This window comes from Lepidothrix coronata, unplaced genomic scaffold (assembly GCF_001604755.1).
Source record: "Lepidothrix coronata isolate B3197 unplaced genomic scaffold, Lepidothrix_coronata-1.0 Scaffold176, whole genome shotgun sequence".
Lineage (NCBI taxonomy): Eukaryota > Metazoa > Chordata > Aves > Passeriformes > Pipridae > Lepidothrix > Lepidothrix coronata.
This window is the reverse complement of record NW_016690356.1, coordinates 100,131-121,443: the sequence shown is the minus strand read 5'-3', so window position 1 is coordinate 121,443 and position 21,313 is coordinate 100,131. Positions and strand designations below refer to the sequence as shown.

Sequence of the window (21,313 nt, the reverse complement as noted above, 5' to 3'; positions counted from 1 at the left end):
ACAGCTCCTCTGGGCAACCTGTGCCAGGGCCTCCCCACCCTCACAGGGAACAATTCCTTCCCAATATCCCAGCTAACCCTCCTCTTCCAGCTTCAAACCATTCCCCCCATCCTATTACTACAGATCCTGCTAAAATTCCATCCATTACAAACCTCTGGTGTGGTGACTGAGCTCAGATTTCCAGGGAAAAATGCCTCTATCCCTGTGTGTGAGCCAGAGGGTGCTGTGAGGGCAATTGGGATGGAAGTGGAGCTTTTAAGGTTTATTTCCCATTTTTCCTGCTGTCGAGGGCTGTGTTACCATTGGGTGCCAGGACTGGAGTTCCTGGGTTTATCCTGCCCCAGAACTGGAAGGAAACCCCACTCTTTGGCTCTTGGCTGTTCCGTGTGAGGTCGTTCACGTCCCGCAGCCTCCGAGGGGACCCACTGCTTTAAATCATCCCTTGGAAGGGAAGAGCCAGTGTTTTTCCTTGGATTCCTGCAGAATGAGCCCAATTACAGCTGCGGGTGGGGGATGATTAACGAGCTAATTAACATATCTGCAAACTTCAGCACAAACCCAGCCGGGGCCTCCTCAGGAGGCTGGTGCAGGATGTGACCCCGTGGGGTGGCTCTGGGTGGGCTCTGGGCTGTGGATCCCTTTGCAAAGGGGGCTCAGGGGGCTCCCAAAATGTTTGGGATGCGCCAAAAATCTCCAGCCGGAGCCGTGGCTGCGCAATTCCCGGGAAAAACCCTCAGCTGGGATCAGGATCGGGATCGTGCTGCTCCTCCTGCACCTCCCCCTGTGGGGTCAGCTCCAGCTTTTCCCTCGGCACCAGCTGGGCTGATTAAAGCAGGAATTCCCGGTTTAGGGACAACACTGAGCTGTGTCACTCACTGCAGGGAAGGGGTGGAGAGCTGGGGGGGCTCACCTGGAGAAGAGAAGGATCCAGGGAGAGCTGAGAGCCCCTTCCAGGGCCTAAAGGGGCTCCAGGAGAGCTGGAGAGGGACTGGGGACAAGGGATGGAGGGACAGGACACAGGGAATGGCTTCCCACTGCCAGAGGGCAGGGATAGATGGGATACATGTGGATTTTTTAGCTGTTTCTGGGTACTTTGCAGGGTTTTCCAGGGTCTAAATCAGACCCAGGAATCCATAACCTCCCAGCTTTTCTCCTGTATCCCATTCTGACCTCTCCCTGCTCCCGCAGTGTCCCCTGATCCTGTGCATTCCCAGACCCCTCCAGGATTTTATCCAGCCCCCTAATCCCCAAACCCCCCATTTACTGCAGCATTTCCCAAGCTGGCCCCATCCTAGGCTGAGCTCTCCCCCTTCCCATCCCGCTGCTCCCTCACCCCTCTGCCATCCCCAGGGATAACAGGATTTAAGGAAAAAGGCTCAGAGCCCTCAGCTGTCCCTTCCCTTCCCAACAGGGCCGTGGGGTGATGCCTTTCCCACTGTTTTTCCCTTCCCTGGTAATGCCATCCCTCCCTGCTCATCCTTATCATCCTGACCTACTTTCTGCTTCCTGGAGGTTTGGCTTTGTCTGAGGCTCCTCAGCTGCAGGATTATTGTTAATTCCCCGTTTTCCGACGTCCTCAGAGGCCCCGTTGAAACGACCAACTAAAAAATGAAAACTCAAATTAAAATCAAAATACCCCCGAATTTACCGATGGTGAAGGTCCAAGGTCTGGCTTTGGAAATCAGGAATTAAGCAAATGCTGTGGAGTTGAATTAACTGGGAGTTTCCCGGGAATTTTATGAGGATGCAGCTGGTCCCCCCTTTTCCTGATATCCCTAAAATCAAGGGGTGCTTTGTCCTGACAGGAATTGGCCCCTGTGGGGTTCAGGTCATTGACTCTCCATTGTGGGAGCACAATTCCTTCACAGCAAGGAATTACTGGGAATTTTTATAAATTTGGTGTATTTTTAGGAATTTTGCACGGCTGCCTTTTGACCCGAAGTGAGATCCCCAAAATCCAACCCTCCTATCCCCAGAAAGGGCCTTTTCCACTCCCAGAATCCAACTTTTCCATTCCTTCCCAGAGGCTTTTCAACATTCAAAGGGGAATTTGGTGCTCGAGCGGAGCTGAAGCTCCCCCAGGATTTGTGCTGTGGATGGATCCTTCTCTGGGAATCCTGGAGCTACCAGAGAGCTGGAGAGGGATAGGGAAAAGGACCTGGAGTGCCAGGAAAAGTGGGAACAGCTTCCCACAGTCACAGGGATAGCTGGGATCTGTCACTTCCCACCTCCAACAAAAAGGCTCTTTTTTTTTTCCCAAAAAGATCAAACTAAGAAGAAACAGGGGATTTTCCAGAGCTTCTCCAGCTCCTGCAGGGCACAGAAATGGGATTGGGAGCATCCAGAACGTGCTGCTTGTTCCATAATTCACCTTTCAGACCCAACTGGCTCCAGAGACAGGAAAACACGGAGACTCCTGGCACAGGGAGCCCTTCCCTGGACACTCCCAGAGCAGCTTCCCCTGGGGCTGAAGGAACCAGGAATTCTTTCTTCCAGGCCTGGATAAACAGGGAGAGGATTAAACAGCACAAAGGATCACACCACCAGGAACCCACATTCCAGAGGGAAAATGGCATTTCAGGAGCTGCATTAAAGCCACGACTTCTCCCTCGGGTTCATCCAACCCCAGGTTTTTTATGGAGCAAAAGGTCTCATCCAGCTCCTGAAAATCTCCGGGAATTTCCCAGCCTGGCTCTCGGAAAGGGCTGCAATTCCTTCTTCCCAGTGGCCCGTCGGACTCAAATAAGCCACAGAAAAAATTGTATAAAAAGATTTATTGAAATTCATCAATGACAAACAGACATAAAACTCAAAGTTTGGCTCTTCTGGGAAAAAAAAAACAAAAACAAAAACAAAAAAACCAAACGAAACAAACCAAAAACCAAAAAAAAAAAAACCAAAAACCAAAACCTGTTGCAAATGTATTTATACAGATGAAATATTGACTAGGAAATACAAGTCACTTCTAAAGCTATTTTTAAAGAGGGATATGAAAGTAAAACTGTACATTCACTAGGCATTTTCAGTCATTTTACTGACTTCCACTAGGTAAGAAAATACAATTTTAATTAGTATCTCGTGCTTGAGTGTATGAAAAGAAACCTCCTACCCTACATGCTGAACTGCCTCCTGGATTTAGGGGTGTAAAAAGTCTTTTTTCCAAGTATAGAGCACAAGTGGAAGTAGTTTCTCATCACTTAAAATCGACTCTATTGGTGTTATATATTACAGACCAAAATAGTACACACCTTATTTAAAAGGGTTGGAACATTTTTTTTATTACAATTGTCAAATTCATCTCACTAGTAACTCAGGAATTAGGAACACTTTTTATATATATTTATATATATATTTAAATGCCTGCCATTTTCAGTGTCTTGGCTGCACCTCAGCCAAAAAAAACCCAACAAAAAACCCAAAACAAAACAAAAACAAAACTCCCCTTCCCTCCCCTCCAAAAAAAATTAAAAACGAATGGAAAAAGGAAAAAAAAAACACACAACACACAGGGCAGGGATTGCAAATTCACCCCCCAAAGCAGATCCAAAGGAACACCCCAAAAAGAAAAAACAAGCCCAAGGAAAACATTTGGTCACTATTTACAAAGAGCAAAAAACCAAAAAAAACCCCAAAAAGCCAAGGGAGCTCCAAAAAGCAGGGCAAAGTGGCTGAAAATGGCAGTCATTCCCGGGGGGAAAGGAAAAGCACGGAGCAAGATGCCATTCTCACCCTGTTGCTGTGGAGGGATGGTGCCCTGCCTCGAATTCCAGCAGCATTCCCCCCAAAAAAAATGCTTGTTGGGTGTTTATTTAACGAGTGGGAAAATCCCAACCTCCGCCACCGTCTCCAAGTGTGGGATTTGGGGGATGAGCCGCCGGGCCCCAGCTTTTTTTTTTGGATCCTTATTTTCCTTCCGGATGGCAAAGTTATCCACTCCAAGAATAAGAAACAAATTACCACTTGGTTTATACTCAAACTATTGCAGTTACAGGGACTAAAGGAAGGGATTTAAAAAGAAAAGAAATTTCCAATGAATAGGAGGAGGAGTGGCAGTAAAAATAGTATTTTATTCCCTTGCCCACCCAGTCTCTGCTTCTCCCTCTCGTTCCCACAGCAACATTACAATCAGAAAAAAACAAAATAAAAGAAAAAGAAAAAAAAAAAAAGGGGGGTTGGGGGTGCAGGGGAGGGGAAATACAGGGTAAAAACAGTCAAATCACAATAGGAAAATTTCAAAATAGGTTCTTCAGTTTAGTCGTCCTCGTCCCCTTCGTCGTCAGGCTCTCGTTTCCTCTTCTGTCCCTGTTCTTCCTCTGCAAAAGCAAAGCAGCCTCGGTTAGCCCAGTGCTCCCCCAGCTCAGGCAGGAGCAGGGCATGGACACAGCCCTGCTTCCTGCAAAATTCCACACTTTCCAAGCCCACTATCCCAGGTTTCTGTCTGGGAAAAGGGGCGGGGCCGTACCGGGCTCCTCCTCATCCTCCTCGTCGTCCACCTCGCCGTCGTTGTAGCCTTCCTCGTCCTCCTGGAATTCAGGCACAGGGGAAGGTCAGGAAGTGGGTTCAGGGCAGGAATTTTAACACTTTGACAATTTAACAACTGTTAAATTTCACAGTTTGACCAGAAAATTCCAACGGGATTTTACAAGGGAGAAACGTCTTAAAAAGGAACCACTTCCCACACAGGTATAAAGGAATAACTGGAGTTGGGGATGGAATAACTGGGGGTTGGGATGGAGTAGTTGGGGCTTGGGATGGAATAACTAGAATTTGGGATGGAGTAATCGGGGTGTGGGATTGAATAAATGGGGTTTGGGATGGAATAAATGGGGTTTGGGATGGAATAAATGGGGTTTGGGATGGAATTACCTGGGGGTTGGGATGGAATAAATGGGGTTTGGGATGGAATAAATGGGATTTGGGATGGAATTACCTGGGGGTTGGGATGGAATAAATGGGGTTTGGGATGGAATTACTTGGGGGTTGGGATGGAATAACTGGGGTTGGGGAGGGAGTAACTGGATTCTGGCAGAGTTTCAGTGCAGAAAATCCCAAGGAATCACAGAATCACAGATATGGAGCTGCAAATTTTGTTCCCATGTCCTGGATTTAGTAAAACTTGACTGGTCAGAAGGTGCTCCAGGGGCAGAGTTAAATCCTGGACATGCCCAGAGCCTGAGGAGCTGCTTTTAGGAGGCTGAGGAACAATTCAGGAGTGGCAGGGGAGGATCTAAGGCTGGAGGACAGGGAAGAACCTCCCACAATCCCACTTTAGCCCCATCCCAGATTTCTGCTGACAGCAAAGGCCTGTCCCAGCACCAAGGAACATTCCTGGGAAGAGCCTTGAACAGGGTGGGGGACTGAAAGTCCTCAAAACTGTCAGTATTTGGGGCATTTCTTGCCCAGCTGCTCCCAGCTGGAGCAAGTTCAATCCTCACCTCCTCCTCTCCACTCACATCCTCCTCTTCTCCTTCCTCCTCTTCCTCCTCATCTTCTTCATCTTCTACTACCTGAGCATCATCATCGTACTCCTCTTCTGCACAAACACAACGATCCACTCAGACATTTCCAGCTGATTTTTTAGGATGTTGCTGCCCCTGCTTTGCCCTCTCAGGGACACCAGGAGCCCACAGGGAGCCTTCCCTGGGGCCAGCAGAGGATTTTAGGGAGCTGTGCAGCTGCACCCCTGCTTTGGGGCTGCTCAGCCACTCGTGGAGCCTCAGGACTGGTGCAGCTCCAGCTGCTCCCCTTCCCATGAATATGCATTTCGGAGCCCGGGGGACATGTCCAGCTCTCCCAGTGTCCAGCTGCTCCCAGCTGCCCTCCCAGGAGTTGGGAACCCTCCCAGGGACCCCCCCGTGCCTTGACACCCCCCAGTGTCACCCCCCATCCATTCAGGGGGTCACAGCCCCTTTCCAAGGGGAAAGGGATCAAACACAACCACCCCACGTGCTCCGACCCGGAGCGTTTTCCCTGCTGCAGGAACGGCCTTTGGGAGCTTTTCCATGCATTTGTGTGGAAGCAGGCACTGCCAGGCCCTCTCAGAGCTCCCACTCAGCACTGAGGGAAAAGTGCAAGTGCAGCTGTTCTGCTTTTGCTGTGAGAGCTGGGTTTGGGATCCAGCACATTCCCCGGCTCCGGGGGCTCCTCCGGCCATGCCGGGTGTTGGGGGCAGGTGGCACCTCCAGCTCTGGGACCCCCTCATTTCCCTGCCATTACAGGTTTGTTTGGGACCCCCCTCATTTCCCTGCCATTACAGGTTTGTTTGGGACCCCCCTCATGTCCCTGCCTCTAAAGGTTGTTTGTTCCTTCATTGCTTCAACACACACACACTCACTCCTCTCTTCTGCCTGATCTCGTTTTGTCCTCATGGAGCAGCCTCAGCTCCTTAATTCCTGCTGTTTTCCAGGTTCTCACCCTGCCCTTCTCCATCTGCACATCATCCTTCTCACCCATTTCTGCCCCACACCCTCATCCCTGGCTGCTCTGTTCCCTGAACCCTCTCAGTGCCTTCCCCCGGTGCCTTCCTTCTCCCACCCCTTCACTCCCACCCTTCACTAGGGATAAAATCCACAGAACCACAGAATATGCTGAGCTGGGAGGGATCCACAAGGATTATCCAGTCCAACCCTTATCCCTGCACAGACCCAACCCCAGAGGATGCCCCAGAGGATCATCCAAACCCTCCTGGAGTTCTGGCAGCCTTGTTGTTGTGCCCACTGCCCTGGGGAGCCTGGTCAGTGCCCAACCACCCTCTGGGGGAAGAACCTTTGCCTGAGATCCAACCTGACCCTGCCCTGAAACAGCTCCAGCCGTTCCCTGGGTCCTGTCCCTGGTCCCACAGAGCACTGTGCCTGTCCCTGGTCCCACAGAGCTCTGTCCCTGTCCCTGTCCCTGGTCCCACAGAGCTCAGTTCCTGCCCTTTGAGGACGTGGCTCTTTAGGCCCCGTCCATCTCTCTCCCCTCATTCCTTTGAGGACACTGAGCTGCAGGAGCTGCTGAGAACCACGAGAGCTGGAAGCCAACCACCCCAGGCAGTCCCTGCACCCCTCAGGCACCCCCTCCACCCCCACCTACCATCCTCATCCTCCTCCTCGTCGTCCAGCCCCTCCACGTAGCCCTCGGCGTCCGAGTCCGGCGCTTCTTTGTCGTCCCGATCTTTCACTAGAGATAAGACTGAGAAAGTTGCTCTTTCAGGCCCTGCCCATTCCCCTCGTTCCTTTGAGGACACTGAGACACTTCTCCTTTACATCAGCCAGGAAGGAGCTGCTGAGAACACCCTTCTCTTGCCACCAAGTCAGAGCTGGAAGCAAAAGGCACCGAGAGGCAGCGTGTGGGTCTGTGACCCCGGGGCCACCCGGCAGCGCCCTGCACGTACCATCCTCATCCTCCTCCTCGTCATCCAGGCCCTCCACGTAGCCCTCGGCGTCCGAGTCCGGCGCCTCCTTGTCGTCCCGGTCGTAGCCATCGAGGTACGTGAGCTGGGGCAGGAGCTTGAACACGTTTTCTCTGTAGTCGTTCAGGTTGGTGACCTCGCAGTTGAACAGGTCTAAGCTCTTCAGGTTTTCTAACTTTTTCTGCAAAAAACAGGGACATCTCTCGGCTCTCATCCCCTACGAAGCAACGGGAGCTGGAGGGAAGGCGCCCAAGGGATTCCCGTGGGCACAGGGGCATTTCCAGGTGTTATTTGGGTATATCTGGGGCATTTGGGCACTTCTGGATTGGGGTGGAGAGAGGTCTGCAGGGTCTGCTGCAGGATCTGGGAGGGGTGAAGGATCTCCCTGGAGTTCAGCAGCTCACAAAAGTTTGGGAGAATGCACCCAAGGGATTCCCGTGGGCACAGGGGCGTTCTGGGGCATTACTGGGGTATATTCAGGGCATTTGGGCACTTCTGGATTGGGGTGGAGAGAGATCTGCAGGGTCTGCTGCAGGATCTGGGAAGGGTGAAGGACCTCCCTGGAGTTCAGCAGCTCACAAAAGTTTGGGAAGAGGTGATGGTGCTGTGAGGGACCACGCTGGGAATAAATAATATCCAGTCAGTTATTCCAAAGGCTCCAGAGCCAGTCAGGGGTTGTGAAAGTTTGGGAAGAGGTGATGGTGCTGTGAGAGACCATGGTGAGAATAAATAATATCCAGTCAGTTCTCCCAAAGGCTCCAGAGCTGGTTCAGTGTATTGAAACTGTTTCAGATGGAAGTAGGAACAGGGTATTTGGACACAAGAACTTTGCTAAGAGACGCTTGAAATATTTGAATGATTTTTACCTCAGCCTTTGGAAAATGAAAAAGGTGTAGAAATGGAATAGGAATTGATTCCTGGGGTTTTTGGTTGGGTTTTTTTTTTGGAGGGGATCTGCACTGCCCACAGCACTTTATCATGGTAATAATAAAAGCACAGGAGTTGAGGGTTTGGATCCACCCTTATTAAGTATTTCTATCAAGGCTTATGACACATCTCCCTTCTGCAGTTCAGTGTGTGGAGCAACAGTGACAGCGAGGAAACAAGGAGCCTTAAACTGGGAGAACTGGGACAACTGGGAGCACTTCCAGTCCTTGGAGTTTAACAGCTCTGCCCTTCCCTTCTGCTGAGGGGAAGGAGATCCACGATGGAACTGCTCCTGGAGACGTTTGAAGGAAGTGCTGTGTCTGGAGGGCAGATCCACAGCCCGTGGAGTCCTGGGAGCTGCGGGATTCCCGGGATTCCCGCAGGGTGGGGGAGCCCGGCCCAGCCCCGCAGCCACTAGAGGGACCCAGCGGCTCACCGGGAACAGGGAGAGGGACCGGGATAAGGGCCTGGATCCGGGACAAGGGGTGGCTTCCCACTGCCAGAGGGCAGCGTTACATGGGATACTGGGAAGGGATACTGGGAAGCAATTCTTCCCTGGGGAGTGGTGAGGGACTGGAATGGAATTCCCAGGGAAGCTGTGGCTGCCCCATCCCTGGCAGTGTCCGAGGCCAGGTTGGAGCAACCTGGTCTGGTGAAAGGTGTCCCTGCCCATCCAGGACCTGCTTAAGGTCCCTCCCAGCCCAAACCACTCCAGGATTCTCTGGGATCAGGTCGGAGCAGCACAGGCCCTGCTCCCTGGGCAGCGTGTCCATGGGGGAGCTGAGCCATCCCTGCCCTTCCCGTGCAGCCAGGGGGGGACATCTGGTCCAAAGCTCAGCCAACTTCCCAAGAAACAAGCAGGCAGGGAGAGGGAGGGAGTTTTCCAGCCGGGATCAGCCCAGAGAAGCTGTGGCTGCCCCATCCCTGGGAGTGTCCAAGGCCAGGCTGGAGTCACCTGCTCTGTGGAAGGTGTCCCTGCCCCTTCCCACCCAAACCACACCAGGATTCCCTCGTCCCCCAGCGGGGTCACCCCCGACTCTGACTCACCAGAGGTTCTATTGTACCGAGATCTTTAATTTTGTTGCCGCTTAGATTTAGATGTGTGAGGTTTGGACACTTTTCTGCCAACACTTCCAGGCCTCCTGAGATTCTGTTGTCGCTCAGCTCGAGCTGAAAGGCACAGAAACAGCTCGAGCTTGGGGTGCAAACACAGAGCCCGGAGCAAAGGGGATCCAGTTGTTTTTACCCAACTGGACACACGGGGGGGGGAAAGGGAGGGGTTGGCCCGGGAGGTTTTTTATTTACCTTCTTAAGTTTGTTTAACTTTGGTAAGTTTGCAACTGAGGTTAAGCCTACGTTGATTGTACTTAAGAATTCCAGCTCCTCAAACTCATCCGTGAGGCCCTCGATTTTGCCTTCGTACGACCTGCAGTTGTCCAGAACGAGTTCTTTAACCTGGGGAGGGAAGAGAGGGCGCAAATCAGGAAAAAAAATCAAGGGATTCTGGGTATTCTCAGTGTCTGATCCCTCCTTTTGCTGGTCTGGGCAGCAGCGTTTCACAAACACCGGGATTTGGATTTGCTGCCTGTTTTTGCAAACGACATCAACAGTTCAAAACATGTTCTTTCTTAATTCAATAATAATTTTAAGTAACTGATTCTCTATATAAATATAGAATAAATTACTCATTTAAATAATATTATTAAATTATATTATAGATTAATGCTGGCTTAACCCTTCTGCTTGTGAGAAGCAGCAGCATCTTTAATAAACACGAGTAAAAAGAATCCTAAAAAACCACGAAACCGAGTGAAAAGCATCCTAAAAATATGAAACCAAACTATCAATTTTTAAACTAACAACTCTGACCCTCCACACAATTCATGGGCTGCTACAATATATTACTGGCTGTTAAAATAACTTCTTTTTTGGATCTTTTGGATCTTCCCAAGCCGGGTGTGCTCAGACACCCCCGAGAGCAGGACCTGGAGATCCTAAACCAGGTCATGTTTGATCCTCCTCTCCAGGGCAGCTTGATGGGGTATTTTAGGGAAGATCTCCATGGAGGGAACTCCTTTGTTGGGGAACAAAGGGACGTGTTTGGTGGTGTGGGAAGGGGAAGCTCCCTGAGTGTCACTGTCCCCTTATCTCCCCCACCCTGCTGCAGCAGGGGGAGGTGGAGATAATGTCCCCAAGGGTGGGGATAATGTCCCCAGGGGTGGGGAGAATGTCCCCAAGGGTCTGGGAGCTGCAGACCTGCCCAACAAGCCCACGGGATGTTACAGCCCAGGGTTTGGGGGTTGTTTATAAACAGGTTTTTTCTGGTGTTACCATCCACTGACCCAACAGCACTGATGGAAATGAGCCCCCAAACACAGCCCAGCCCAGCTAAAACTGCTCCTTTTTCACTTAAACTGCTCATTGTTCTACTAAACTGCTCCTTTTTTACTTAAACTGCTCCTTTTTACCCCAAAGCTCCCAGGATTCACATCCCTCCCCAGCCAACATGAGCTTTCCCGGGCTCTGCACAATTCCCATGACTCCACAGGAAGGACCCTCCTCCCATTTGAGGAACAGCCTTTTCCAAACCCCCCAGAGCATTCAGAGGGGAGAAATAACTCCCAGCAGATTCCCTGGAAAAGCCCATCCTCGTGCTCGGTTTGTTTCCAGGTGGGAAAGGGAAGAGGTGCCGCTTCCCACTGGGAATGGGATAAAAAGGACCACGTGCAGAGACAGGAGGCGACTGCTGAGCTCACCCCAAGGACAGTTAACATGCAAATACTGCAATTCCTCCATTTTTATTCCTGCAATCCCCCTGCCCAGGGAAGAATCTGATGGAGTTTTCCAGCTCCAAATAACATCCCTAGATTTCTAATTAAATCCCAGGCACTGAAGTCAACAGGGAAGGGAGCCCAGAGCAACACAGAGCACAAGTGATTCATTGAGAGGAGGAGGAGCAGTGCGAGACAGGAAAGGCTTTTTTCCAAGGCTCCACGGTTTTCCTAGAGGAATTCTGACAGGGAATGGCTCCACCAAAGCCCTCCAGAAGAAAGTGAGGGTGGGGAGAAGAAACCCAAGATCAAGTCCACGCTCCTGATCCCACACGTGACTACGAGAAAAAAAAAAAAAAAGAGCCCCCAAACTCCCCAAAATAAGCTACAAAACTCCAAAGCACTCCCTGGTTTGAAATTTTAAAGCCACTTGCAAGGCAACTTTTTATCTTTTCACTCAACAGCATCGTTTTACTCAACAGTATTTGAGTATCAGGAGCCTCCAGCGAGATCAGTTTGGGGACAGACAGAGTCCTCTCGCTCATCTGCTCCACACACACCCCGAGTTCCCGCCGAAAAAGAAGGGAAAAAAGTCAAATAAAGCTGCACTTGCCCCTATCTGGGTCCCTGCTCGGCAGCAGGAGGGTCCTGTCTGCTCCTTTATCTCCCCTGGCCAGGGAGGAGGCTCAGCCAGCACCCAGGGACACCTTTGGGAGCTGTTCTCCAGCCCGGGAAGCTCCTGCACGAAGGGGGTTTTGCCTCATCCTCTTTTCAAGGAAGTTTGTGGGAATGCAGGAGGATGAGGGAAGGAGGGAGGGAAAGGCAAAAGGAAGGGGGCAAAGAGCACCCAAACCTCCCTGGGAGACAGAAACAGCACCTGCCCTCACCCAGTCATCCATCCGTCCATCTGTCCATCCCTCCATCTGTCCCTCCATCCATCCGTCCGTCCATCCATCTGTCCATCCATCCTCCCCAAGGATGGAGAAGAGGCAAACAGGGAACTGGACAAAGTTTCCTCAGGAGCACAGAGGAAATTTGAGGCAGAGGTGGAAGTAGCCACGGATGCAGCAGAAAACCCTTAAATATGACAGGAGATGAGCCAACTTCTGCTTTTCCTTTGCTCCTTTTAGGATCCTGAACGGTTTGGGCTGGGAGGGACCTTCGAGATCATCTCATTCCGCCCCCACCGTGGGGGTTTTAGGGTAAGGCTGTTTCCTCTCTGCTTTTCAAAAAACTTTGATCCAGAAGTTCCACACTCTCCTCTTCCCTGAGATCCTGGGCAATGGCACAGGCAAACAACTCCATCTTGGAATCCAAGTGGCCAGGGCTGGAAGTGGCTTGGTGGAGCTGGAGATTTATTTAGGGAAGAGCAGAGCAGGAGCTCCTGATCCTCCCCAGGAGAAACCGCAGCAACACCACATCAGTGCTTTTGAGGCCAGAGGTGCGTTAACAACACATGGAATCACCAGTGGAACAACAGGATTCCAGCCAAAATTCCAGTCAAAACTAGGATGGCTTTATGCTCTAAGAGATTTATGAACCCTGTAGAAGATTCAGGAGGATGAACTGGGCTCGGGGGGCTTTTCCCAACTTCCCTACCATGGGCACCCTCCCTGTCCCACAGGACCCCATTCCCTTCATCCAGTACAAGCAGTAGGAGCTCCCACACAGCTCTTGAAGTGTTACATTCCCCTCATCCCACTCTGTTCCCCATGTCCATAGGAACTCCCTGGTCCCTGTTCCAGTGGAGGTGCCCCAGGAACCTCCAGGAGTACCAGGGCACTTCTCCAAGACTTTGGTTGCTGCCCAGAGATCCCTTCCCAACCCTGAGCCCCCCGGCTGGGATGCTGGGCCTCATCCAGGCTCACTCCAGCCATAGGTGTGAGGAAGGGAAGGGAAAGGTGACCTCAGGGAAGCCACATTCCAGCTAAACCAGCTCGCTGAACACAACAGAAACTCTGCAATCTACTCCTTGTTTGTGTTTCTGAGGCCTTTGTGATGTTAAGGAAAATTCCAGCTCCTGAATCACTCTCCAAATATCTGCACTTCCCTGAGAACACACAGCAAGGCTACAACTGTCACATCTCCTTCCTCACAGGATAAATGGGACACGACTGAGCAGCTCCTCCGAGTCCTGGAGAACACGTGGATGAGGGGAGGGGGATCCCACTGACATCCCTGCACTGCTGGGGATGAGGCTCTGGGGGGATGATCTGAACCCATCTAGGATTGAGTGTCCTCAGGAAATTCGTGCACCAAAGCCAAGCAAACCCAACCTGCCGAGGTTGGGTATCCTTAACTCCATCCCTGCACCACAGAGCAGGGCCTGGAGTCAGCACTAACAGAACACAAACCACAGGACCTGCACTCATCATCCCAAAAAACTGCTACACGTGGGAAACGGTGGGAAAGCAACAGCCCACAGGCACCCAACCAGCAGTGCCACCACAGCACCTACTGGGACAGCCTGGGAGGCACCCAGAGGTGAGAGGGTGGCACAAAAGCCACACAGGACATCCCAAGACATCCCCAGCCCCGACTGGATCCCTGAGAAAGGACCAGCAGTGTTTGGGTTGGGATGTCACACGTGGTGCAGCTTCAAGTGCCCAGTGTCCCTCACCCAGCCTGGCCTGCCTTGTCCTCTGGGCTGGCCCTGTCCTGGCCCTGTCCCCCTCTGCCCCTGGCCTGTCCTTGTCCCGTTCTGGCTGAGGGTTGTCCCTGTCCTGGCCCTGTCCCCATCTGTCCCTGTCCTTCCCTGTCCCTCAGCAGGTGCTCCCTGCTCCAGCAGGCACTTCCTGGGGGCTCCCTCCCTTCTGCTCTGTGTTCTCCCGGGATCAGCCCTTGGCTTTCCCGCAAGTGAGGAGATCCCTGCTTCTCCCCCCACCTCCCCAGGCCCCACAGTGGCCATCCCAGATTCTATTCCTGACAGTCCCAGGTGCTTCCAGCACATGCCACCGGGTCTGGTGGATGCCAGCATCCCTGGAGCCCCTCAGGACTCCCCTGCCATCCCCCTGCCTGGCTGATAACCAGGGCTCTGATCTCCTCCCTGCACTCCACTGGGTCCCAAAGGCACAGCCCGGATCCTTCCCTGCCCCGGATCCTTCCCGGCTCCTGAGAGCCTCCCCCTGCTCCCAGGTGAGCTGGACAGCCAGGGGGGAGCAGGGACTGCATCCCATGGAATTCCTCCCAGCTGACACCTGGGACCTGGCAGACAGACCACCCCTCTCTCCCTCATCCACACAGACACAACCATGGAACTATTATGGTTGGAAAAGCCCTCCCAGCCCAGGGATCCTCCCTGTGCCCGATGCCCACCCTGTCCCCCAGCCCAGAGCACTGAGTGCCATGGCCAGGCCTTCCTGGGACACCTCCAGGGCTGGGCACTCCAAACCTCCCTGGGCAGCCCCTGCCAAGGCCTGACCACCCCTTCCAGGGAGAAATTCCTCCTGATGTCCCACCTGCCCCTCCCCTGGCCCAGCTGGAGGCCGTTCCCTCTCCTCCTGTCCCTTGTTCCCTGGGAGCAGAGCCCGACCCCCCCCCAGCTCCCCCCTCCTGTCAGGGGGTTGTGGAGTGAGAAGGTCCCCCCTGAGCCTCCTTTGCTCCAGGATAAAAGAGGCCAAAGGGCAAAGTCTCCACTTTAGAAAACCCACAACCCATGGGCAGGAGATCCCAGAATTAGTCCCAAGTCCCAAATCCCAGTCTGTGGTTAAAGGCTTAACAAGGTGACAGAAGGGGGAATACAATTTTCCAAGATAAAAGGCGAATTTACAAGTACAAACCACCGGGAAGAGCAAAGGCTCCAAGAGCTCATTTCCATCACAATGGAGCAGATGCTCTCAAGTGTCCCTTGCACGTGGTACCCCAGGACAGAACATCCCACTTTGGGGTATTTTTATCAAAAAAAGGCAGGTGAGGACCAACCAAACGATCCAGGGGGACACTGGGAGAGTCCTTCACACCTCTTAACCCAAGGGAAACCTTCTTTGGAAGTGGGAAGAGCTGTGGAAAGAAGGGAAGCGAAGCCCAAAGGATTTCTAAAAGCAGAGCCAGTTTTCTTCTCTCACACAAACTCTTCTTCAGACCCCAGGGGTTGTGTCTTTGGGATGTTGTTGGTTTCCCAATCCTGGCCAGTCCACACAGAGCCCTGTGTGTGTCCCCAGGAAGGAATGACCATCACTGGCTGCTGTCACCAGGCTCCAAGAGCTGTGTCCTGCTGGGTCTTGGATGATATTCCAGGTCTGTTCTCACCCAGACTGGGATCTGGAGCAGAAATGGGTCTCCCCAGGTTTCTAATCCACTGGATTTGTGCAGCAGGGTTAAGAGGAGCCAACCCTCCAGAGTCACAGTGTCCTTGGGTTTTGGCATGGGTTTGGCAAGGCTCAGGATTTAGGAAGGAATTCTTCCCTGTGAGGGTGGGGAGGGACTGCAGTGGAATTCCCAGAGAAGCTGTGGCTGCCCCAATCCTGGAAGTGTCCAAGGCCAGGTTGGAGCAAGCTGGGCTAGTGGAAGGTGTCCCTGCCCATGGCAGGGGGTGGGACTGGATGGGCTTTAATGTCCCTTCCAGCCAAAGTCATTCCATGATTCCATGGCAACGCCCCAGTCCTGCAGGAGCCACCCTTCCTGCTCTGCTCCACAGTGATGGTGAGGAGACGATGTTCTCCACGCTCCTGTTGGAAGCTTCCCCCAAAATTCCTACTGGACGTTATTCCAATGAAATGTTGTGTGAATTCCCGATTCAGATCCCATCTGGAATGTGACCAGGCCAGCAAATGCTCAGGTGAAGGGCCTGTGAAAGCCTTGGGCTGAGAGCTGCTCTGGACACTCAAAGACATGACTCAAGGTCTGCTCCGAGATGATCCAGGGACCACCAAAACGTGACCAACTTCAACAACCAAATTTACAAAGAATAAATAAATAAAGATAAACCTCCCATGTGCCACTTGCCACCTGCACTCAGGACAGACCTTCAGGGAGAGCCTCCCACAGTCCCACCCCAGAGCAGTCTCAGGCCACGCCAAGCTCAGCTCCTGGTGGAAAACGGCCAGGAAAGAGAACCTGGACTGTCCCCAGCCCCAGCTGGAGCAGCTGCTCCTGGATGTGCCCAGGACACACCTCAGGAGCTGTGTGGCCCTGCCAGAGCTCTGCCCACGTGGGCAGGGCCCCCTCCAGCCCTGGCGTGCTGCCCCCGGGCACGAGGGAGCCGGGCAGGTGCCACCGCTCCGACCGCTGGCCCGCGGCCACCGGGATTCCCCTTCCACTGGGAATCCTCAGCTGCTCCTTCCCAGGGTGCTCGGGGATCAGGACCTGCCCACAAACACAACCCGACCTGACAGGGAAGGGACAATTCCAGTGGTTTGACCTCCTCTTCCTCCTCCAAGATCCCAGAACAAGGCACCAACCAGGGCGTGGTCCTTCCTTATCCAAACCACCACATGGATTTGGATTGACCCCTTCCAGGCTCTACTGGGAGTACCTGAGATGGGATAAACTGATTGAAGTCACTTGTATAACTCAAGCAGTGAGCCATGGCCACCTCCCTGGCACAGCCCCTGCAAGCTGGATTCCGTGAGCCTTGGGGGGCCCTTCCAACTTGTAACATTGTGGGATTCTGGGAAATCCCAGGACAGGGAGAAACGCTGCAAAAATGGCCACGTAACACCACTCAACCCCAACCCCAACCCATGCTCATCACCAAACCACGGCCTCGGGTGCCGAATTCTTGTACCAAGGTCACGTGAAGGCACTGCTGGAGCTCCACATCCCCCGGGGTTTGTCAAAGGGATGCAACCTCAGGCTTTCCCCTTGGAATGTCTCTTCCGCATCTCCTTGGAAACTCCAGCACTTTTAAACACCCCCAGAAGTGACAATCCAGCATCCCAGGATCCCTGAGGGTGGAAAAGGCCTCCAGGATCATTGATTCCACCCTGTCCCCCAGCCCAGAGCACCGAGTGCCACGGCCAGGCCTTCCTGGGACACCTCCAGGGCTGGGCACTCCAAACCTCCCTGGGCAGTCCCTGCCAAGGCCTGACCGCCCTTTCCAGGGAGAAATTCCTCCTGATGCCACCTTTCAAACTCCCCTCACTCAGGCTGGGCTCTGTTTTGGCTCATCCCACAAGGATTGGTGTCCTATTCCTGGAGGATCCCGCATCACCCCGTCCCAAGGGAAAGGAGCAGGGGAGAGACGCAGGAAACTTCTGGTGTCTTCTTTACTTGCTTGTTGTTTTGTGCTTTGTTTTCCTTATTTTTTTTTAACTCCAAGTTGCTCCACGTTCAGAGCGAGCTCCGGAAAAAACTCTGGCTCAATAAACGAAGGTTTTTACCCTCCAATATTTTACATCACACAGCTCTAAACCCCGAGAGCGAGACAAAGGGATGCTCCAACTCATTTTACTCCGTCAAACTCCAAATATTTTAGACAGACCGTTTCAAAGATGCCAATAAACAGCTGGATCGTTGCATTAAATGCTTCTGAATGTTCCCATTCTTGTTCTCCAGCTGGGATCCCTCTGCTCTGCTCCTGGCTGGAGTGGGGGACTCCATGGATCACTCCAGCTCCAGGTCTCAGTTTTGCCACTTCCGAAGCGCTTCTCCTCCACTGCCAGTTTTGTAGGAAATCAAACAGAAGGAAAACCCAAGGTTGCTTTGCCCTTTCACTTCCCAACTCTCCCGGTTGGGATTTGGAGCCTTTGGCAAGGGCTGATGTGGAGACACATCCAAACCAAACCGCATTTTAACGAAGGGTAATTATAAGGACTAATTAGGACACGTTGACAAGTCTTACTTGGACAAGAGGAGCTTTTCCTGGCTTTTTTATGGCTTTGAAGGGAAAGTGCTCAACCAAGTCCATGGACTCCACCAGAGCACAATGTTTACACTGGGGTGTAAAGGTAAACCGTGTTTTTTTCCTTCTTTTTGGAATTCTTTTAGAATTGTGCTTCCATGAGCTCCTGGACTCATTTGAGCAATCCCATAAAACGCCCAGACTCTGTATTTATGGGTTATTTTGTCGGAAGGACAGCGGAGCAAGAGCAGACAGGGAAGGGTTCTGTCCAGAACAAGTGGAGCAGTGTCCCAGAAATAGCTGGGAAGTGTCCATCATTCCAGAGCACAACATTCCTGCTCTCTGTTCCCACCTGGGATCTGCACTTGCAGTGGACACAGAGGGTTTGGTTCAGTGACTGGAGCTGTTTGTCAATCCAGACCCTTCTCCCTCCCTTCCTGGCATCCCAGGAAAGTCCTGCTCCATTCCAGGCACAGCACTGGGATCCCACAAACGCTGGGAATTCCGGTGCCCAAAGCACCTTCCCTTATTTTAACTCATTCAAACCCCACCCAAGACAGCACCATGCGTGTTCCAGACACCCAAATCCTTAATTTCCAGCTTCTCCAATATCTGCCCGGCAAGAGGAGGGAATAATGCCCAGAATGAATGAAATGGGAACGATTGATCAACGCCAGCTTCCCTGGATGTAAATATTTACCAGGAATCACTCAGCACTGGCCTTATGGGATGTAAATATTTAAGGAAGCAGCCAGGGATGCCTCTGCCACCATTCCACGGACATTTAAAGATGTGTCATCAATGAAGATAAAATGACCTTTTAAATACAGCAAAACAGAAAGTATTTTGAAAGCCCTAAATCCCTTTAAAAACCCTAAGTGGTTTTGGGGCACACTTGGAGCAGAACAGCAGGAATGTGTATTTATTTATGGAGATATAACACACAATTCCTGCTGCAAGGAGGGCTCGGAAGAAGGCTTTTCCCCCTCCTTTTCCCACCAATTTTTAGGCAGGACAAGAACTTGTTTCTTCAGGAAATGCATTTCCCGATGGAAAACAGCACAATTCCATCAGTTAAAGCCCCTAATGGGTTTTTTCCAAGCTAGAATTTGGAGACACACCTGAAGCAGAGGGAGAATCTGTAACTGTGGCTGCACTTCCCAAAATGTTGGTCAACAGGGAATTCTCACGAGTCGTGAAGTAAACTCACCATCCCAGAAAAATGGGGAAACGGGAAGAGTCCCAAAGAACTTCTCTGCAGCCACAGGCAAGGCCTAAATATCATTTAAATGGTTGTGTGTCACTTTAAACTCTTCAGTGCTCTTTTAAGTGTCACAGCAAGGAACCAGCTTGAGGAAAAAAAGCCTTTTTTAAATGTATTTTTCACTTAAAAGCACTTTGTAAAGATGTTTGCATCCAGAGTTAATATTCCCCCCACACACCAAAAAAGAGAAATCAGAGTGTCAGGGAAGTTTTAAAGCACAGCAGAGCCAGAACTGTGAGAAATACTCCGAGTCCCAGTCAGTGTTCTATCACTGCCCCAATCCTGAGCTGATAAAGGACCAAATCCTCACACTAAAGGCTCAGTTGTAAAGCAGAAAAGCTGAATTTTGTGCCTAATTTTAAGCCCCACCTCTGTGTCCCGCAGCCAAGAGCCTTAAAAGTGACTCTGCTGGGCAATACTGGTATTTGAGTGGTGATTTGATGATGGGAATGAACAGGAACGTCCAAAAATATGCCCAGGTGAGCACTGCCAGGTGATGGTTGGGGAGGAAAGTCAGGTAAAATAACTGAACCCGTTTCTGCAGGTGGTTAATTATGACAGAAAATGATATTGATAAGATAAACCCAGTGCCAATTCCACAGCAACTGCACTACTGTGACTAATAATGTGATAAAAGTGGAAATATCCGGGCAGAAAGGAGATGAACAAACTCAATTCTGGCTGTACAACACCCAGAAAATCCACATTTCAACCCCCAAACCCCACAGCCTTTCACCAACACTGGAAAAAATGGAGGGAGAATTTAAAAAATAAACAACTGAAGACGAGACTGAGGAAGAAATATCTCCCATATCATCCACTTCAGGACATTTATAGTAGGTTTTATTAGTCAAGATGGAACTTTATGGGATTATATGACTTAACAGTCCCACGTAACAAGCTCAGCTGCACAGGAACACACAGAATTCCATATAAAAGTTGTTTCAGGCAGATCAACCCATAAAATATTAAATACAGGCTCAGAGAGAAACACAACACCCCATCAACATCCTACTATTTACCTCTGATTTACAAAAAGGTCTGAGCCTTTTTAATTACAGGATATATTAAATAAAAGATACATCACAGAACCGAAGCATATATTGGGTACAAGCTCCAAAATAAGTATTTTTGGGGGTATTTTCACCAAGATTTATTTACTTCACATGTGAAAGTTGGGAAATAATGACCCCCCACAGAAAAAGCAGAAATACTGACTGTATCAGTAAAGCAGTCAAAGACTGAAGAAAAAATTCCCAGAACCATCCTGCTCGTGCCCAAAGACTGACTAAAATCCATAAATAAACGACTCTGGCACCGGGATCAATCCTAAAGCCCAGTTCCAGTGGCTGGATTCGGCCGAGTTTGATTTTAACAGGTAATTTTAGAGCAGCAGAGTTCCAACCACACGCTCGATTCTCCCCAAAAAGCACGTGCAGGCAGCCACAATAAACACATCTGGAACAACACGGAACAACATCCCCCGAGTGGCACCTTCATCCCCATTCCTAAAAAAAACAGGAAGGATTTGGGTCGGAAGGTCGGATACGCCAAACTCGCTGCTAAAATTCAAGGCCGGCAGGTAAAAAAAAACCAAAAAGCAGCAGCGACAGGTTGAATAATGCCGATTTTCCAGCTGCCTCCTGCCCATCCCCGAGCGCTCGACTCGGAGCTCTCTCGGAACTTTCTTTGGCAGGAAGGCAAAAAACCAAACTGAGCAGAAACCGAACAAACATCCAAGAGTGGAGGTGGGGGTAGAAAAAAAAAAAAATCGAGTTTATACCTGAGGAGCTTCGCCTCGCGTTTTTTAAAGCGTTAAAAGTCTGTGTTTAAGATGGTGAATAAGCCCCCAGGAGTAAGGGGGGGGGTGGTGGACCGGGATAGGGCGAAAAGGGCGAGAAATTATTAAAAAACCGTTTTAAAATGTCAAAAATAATAAAAAACTATTTAATTTTTTTTTAAAATAATTTTTTAAAAAAAATCGTTAAAAAACACGGTTAAAAATAGCAGAGGACCCCTGAAGCCACACAGACCTACCTCCCCGCAGGGCCCTGCCCAGGAAGAAGGCGGATTCCCGGCTCCCTGCCCGGGGGGGGCTCCGCCGGGCTCCCCCCGCCCCACACCCGGCACCGACCCCGATCCCGCCGCCCTCCCGGTGCCCCGAATATTCAACAAAA

General features: G+C 51.3%; 1 protein-coding gene and 1 long non-coding RNA gene across 4 annotated transcripts in view; both read right to left on the bottom strand.

Annotated features, from left to right (window-relative positions):
* Nucleotides 1-44: 44 nt before the first annotated feature.
* Nucleotides 45-2,575, bottom strand: LOC108504827. Its single transcript, XR_001877263.1, has 3 exons — nucleotides 2,372-2,575; nucleotides 1,497-1,601; nucleotides 45-477 (listed from the first exon to the last, which is right to left on the bottom strand). It is a non-coding gene; the product is annotated as an uncharacterized LOC108504827 (long non-coding RNA).
* Nucleotides 2,576-2,759: 184 nt separating this feature from the next.
* The window catches only part of ANP32A (acidic nuclear phosphoprotein 32 family member A), a 19,064-nt gene continuing 510 nt past the window's right edge, over nucleotides 2,760-21,313 (bottom strand). The window contains exons 2-8 of one of the 3 annotated variants that reach the window (XM_017830289.1): nucleotides 9,626-9,775; nucleotides 9,368-9,490; nucleotides 7,376-7,574; nucleotides 7,075-7,161; nucleotides 5,436-5,533; nucleotides 4,463-4,523; nucleotides 2,760-4,313 (exon numbers count right to left, since the gene is read on the bottom strand). In XM_017830289.1, coding sequence (XP_017685778.1) covers nucleotides 4,252-4,313; nucleotides 4,463-4,523; nucleotides 5,436-5,533; nucleotides 7,075-7,161; nucleotides 7,376-7,574; nucleotides 9,368-9,490; nucleotides 9,626-9,775 — 780 coding nt within the window. In that variant the 3' untranslated portion in view covers nucleotides 2,760-4,251. Of the gene's footprint in view, nucleotides 4,314-4,462; nucleotides 4,524-5,435; nucleotides 5,534-7,074; nucleotides 7,174-7,375; nucleotides 7,575-9,367; nucleotides 9,491-9,625; nucleotides 9,776-21,313 lie in introns of all 3 variants that reach the window. The other 2 variants (XM_017830288.1, XM_017830290.1) reach the window with 2 other exon arrangements.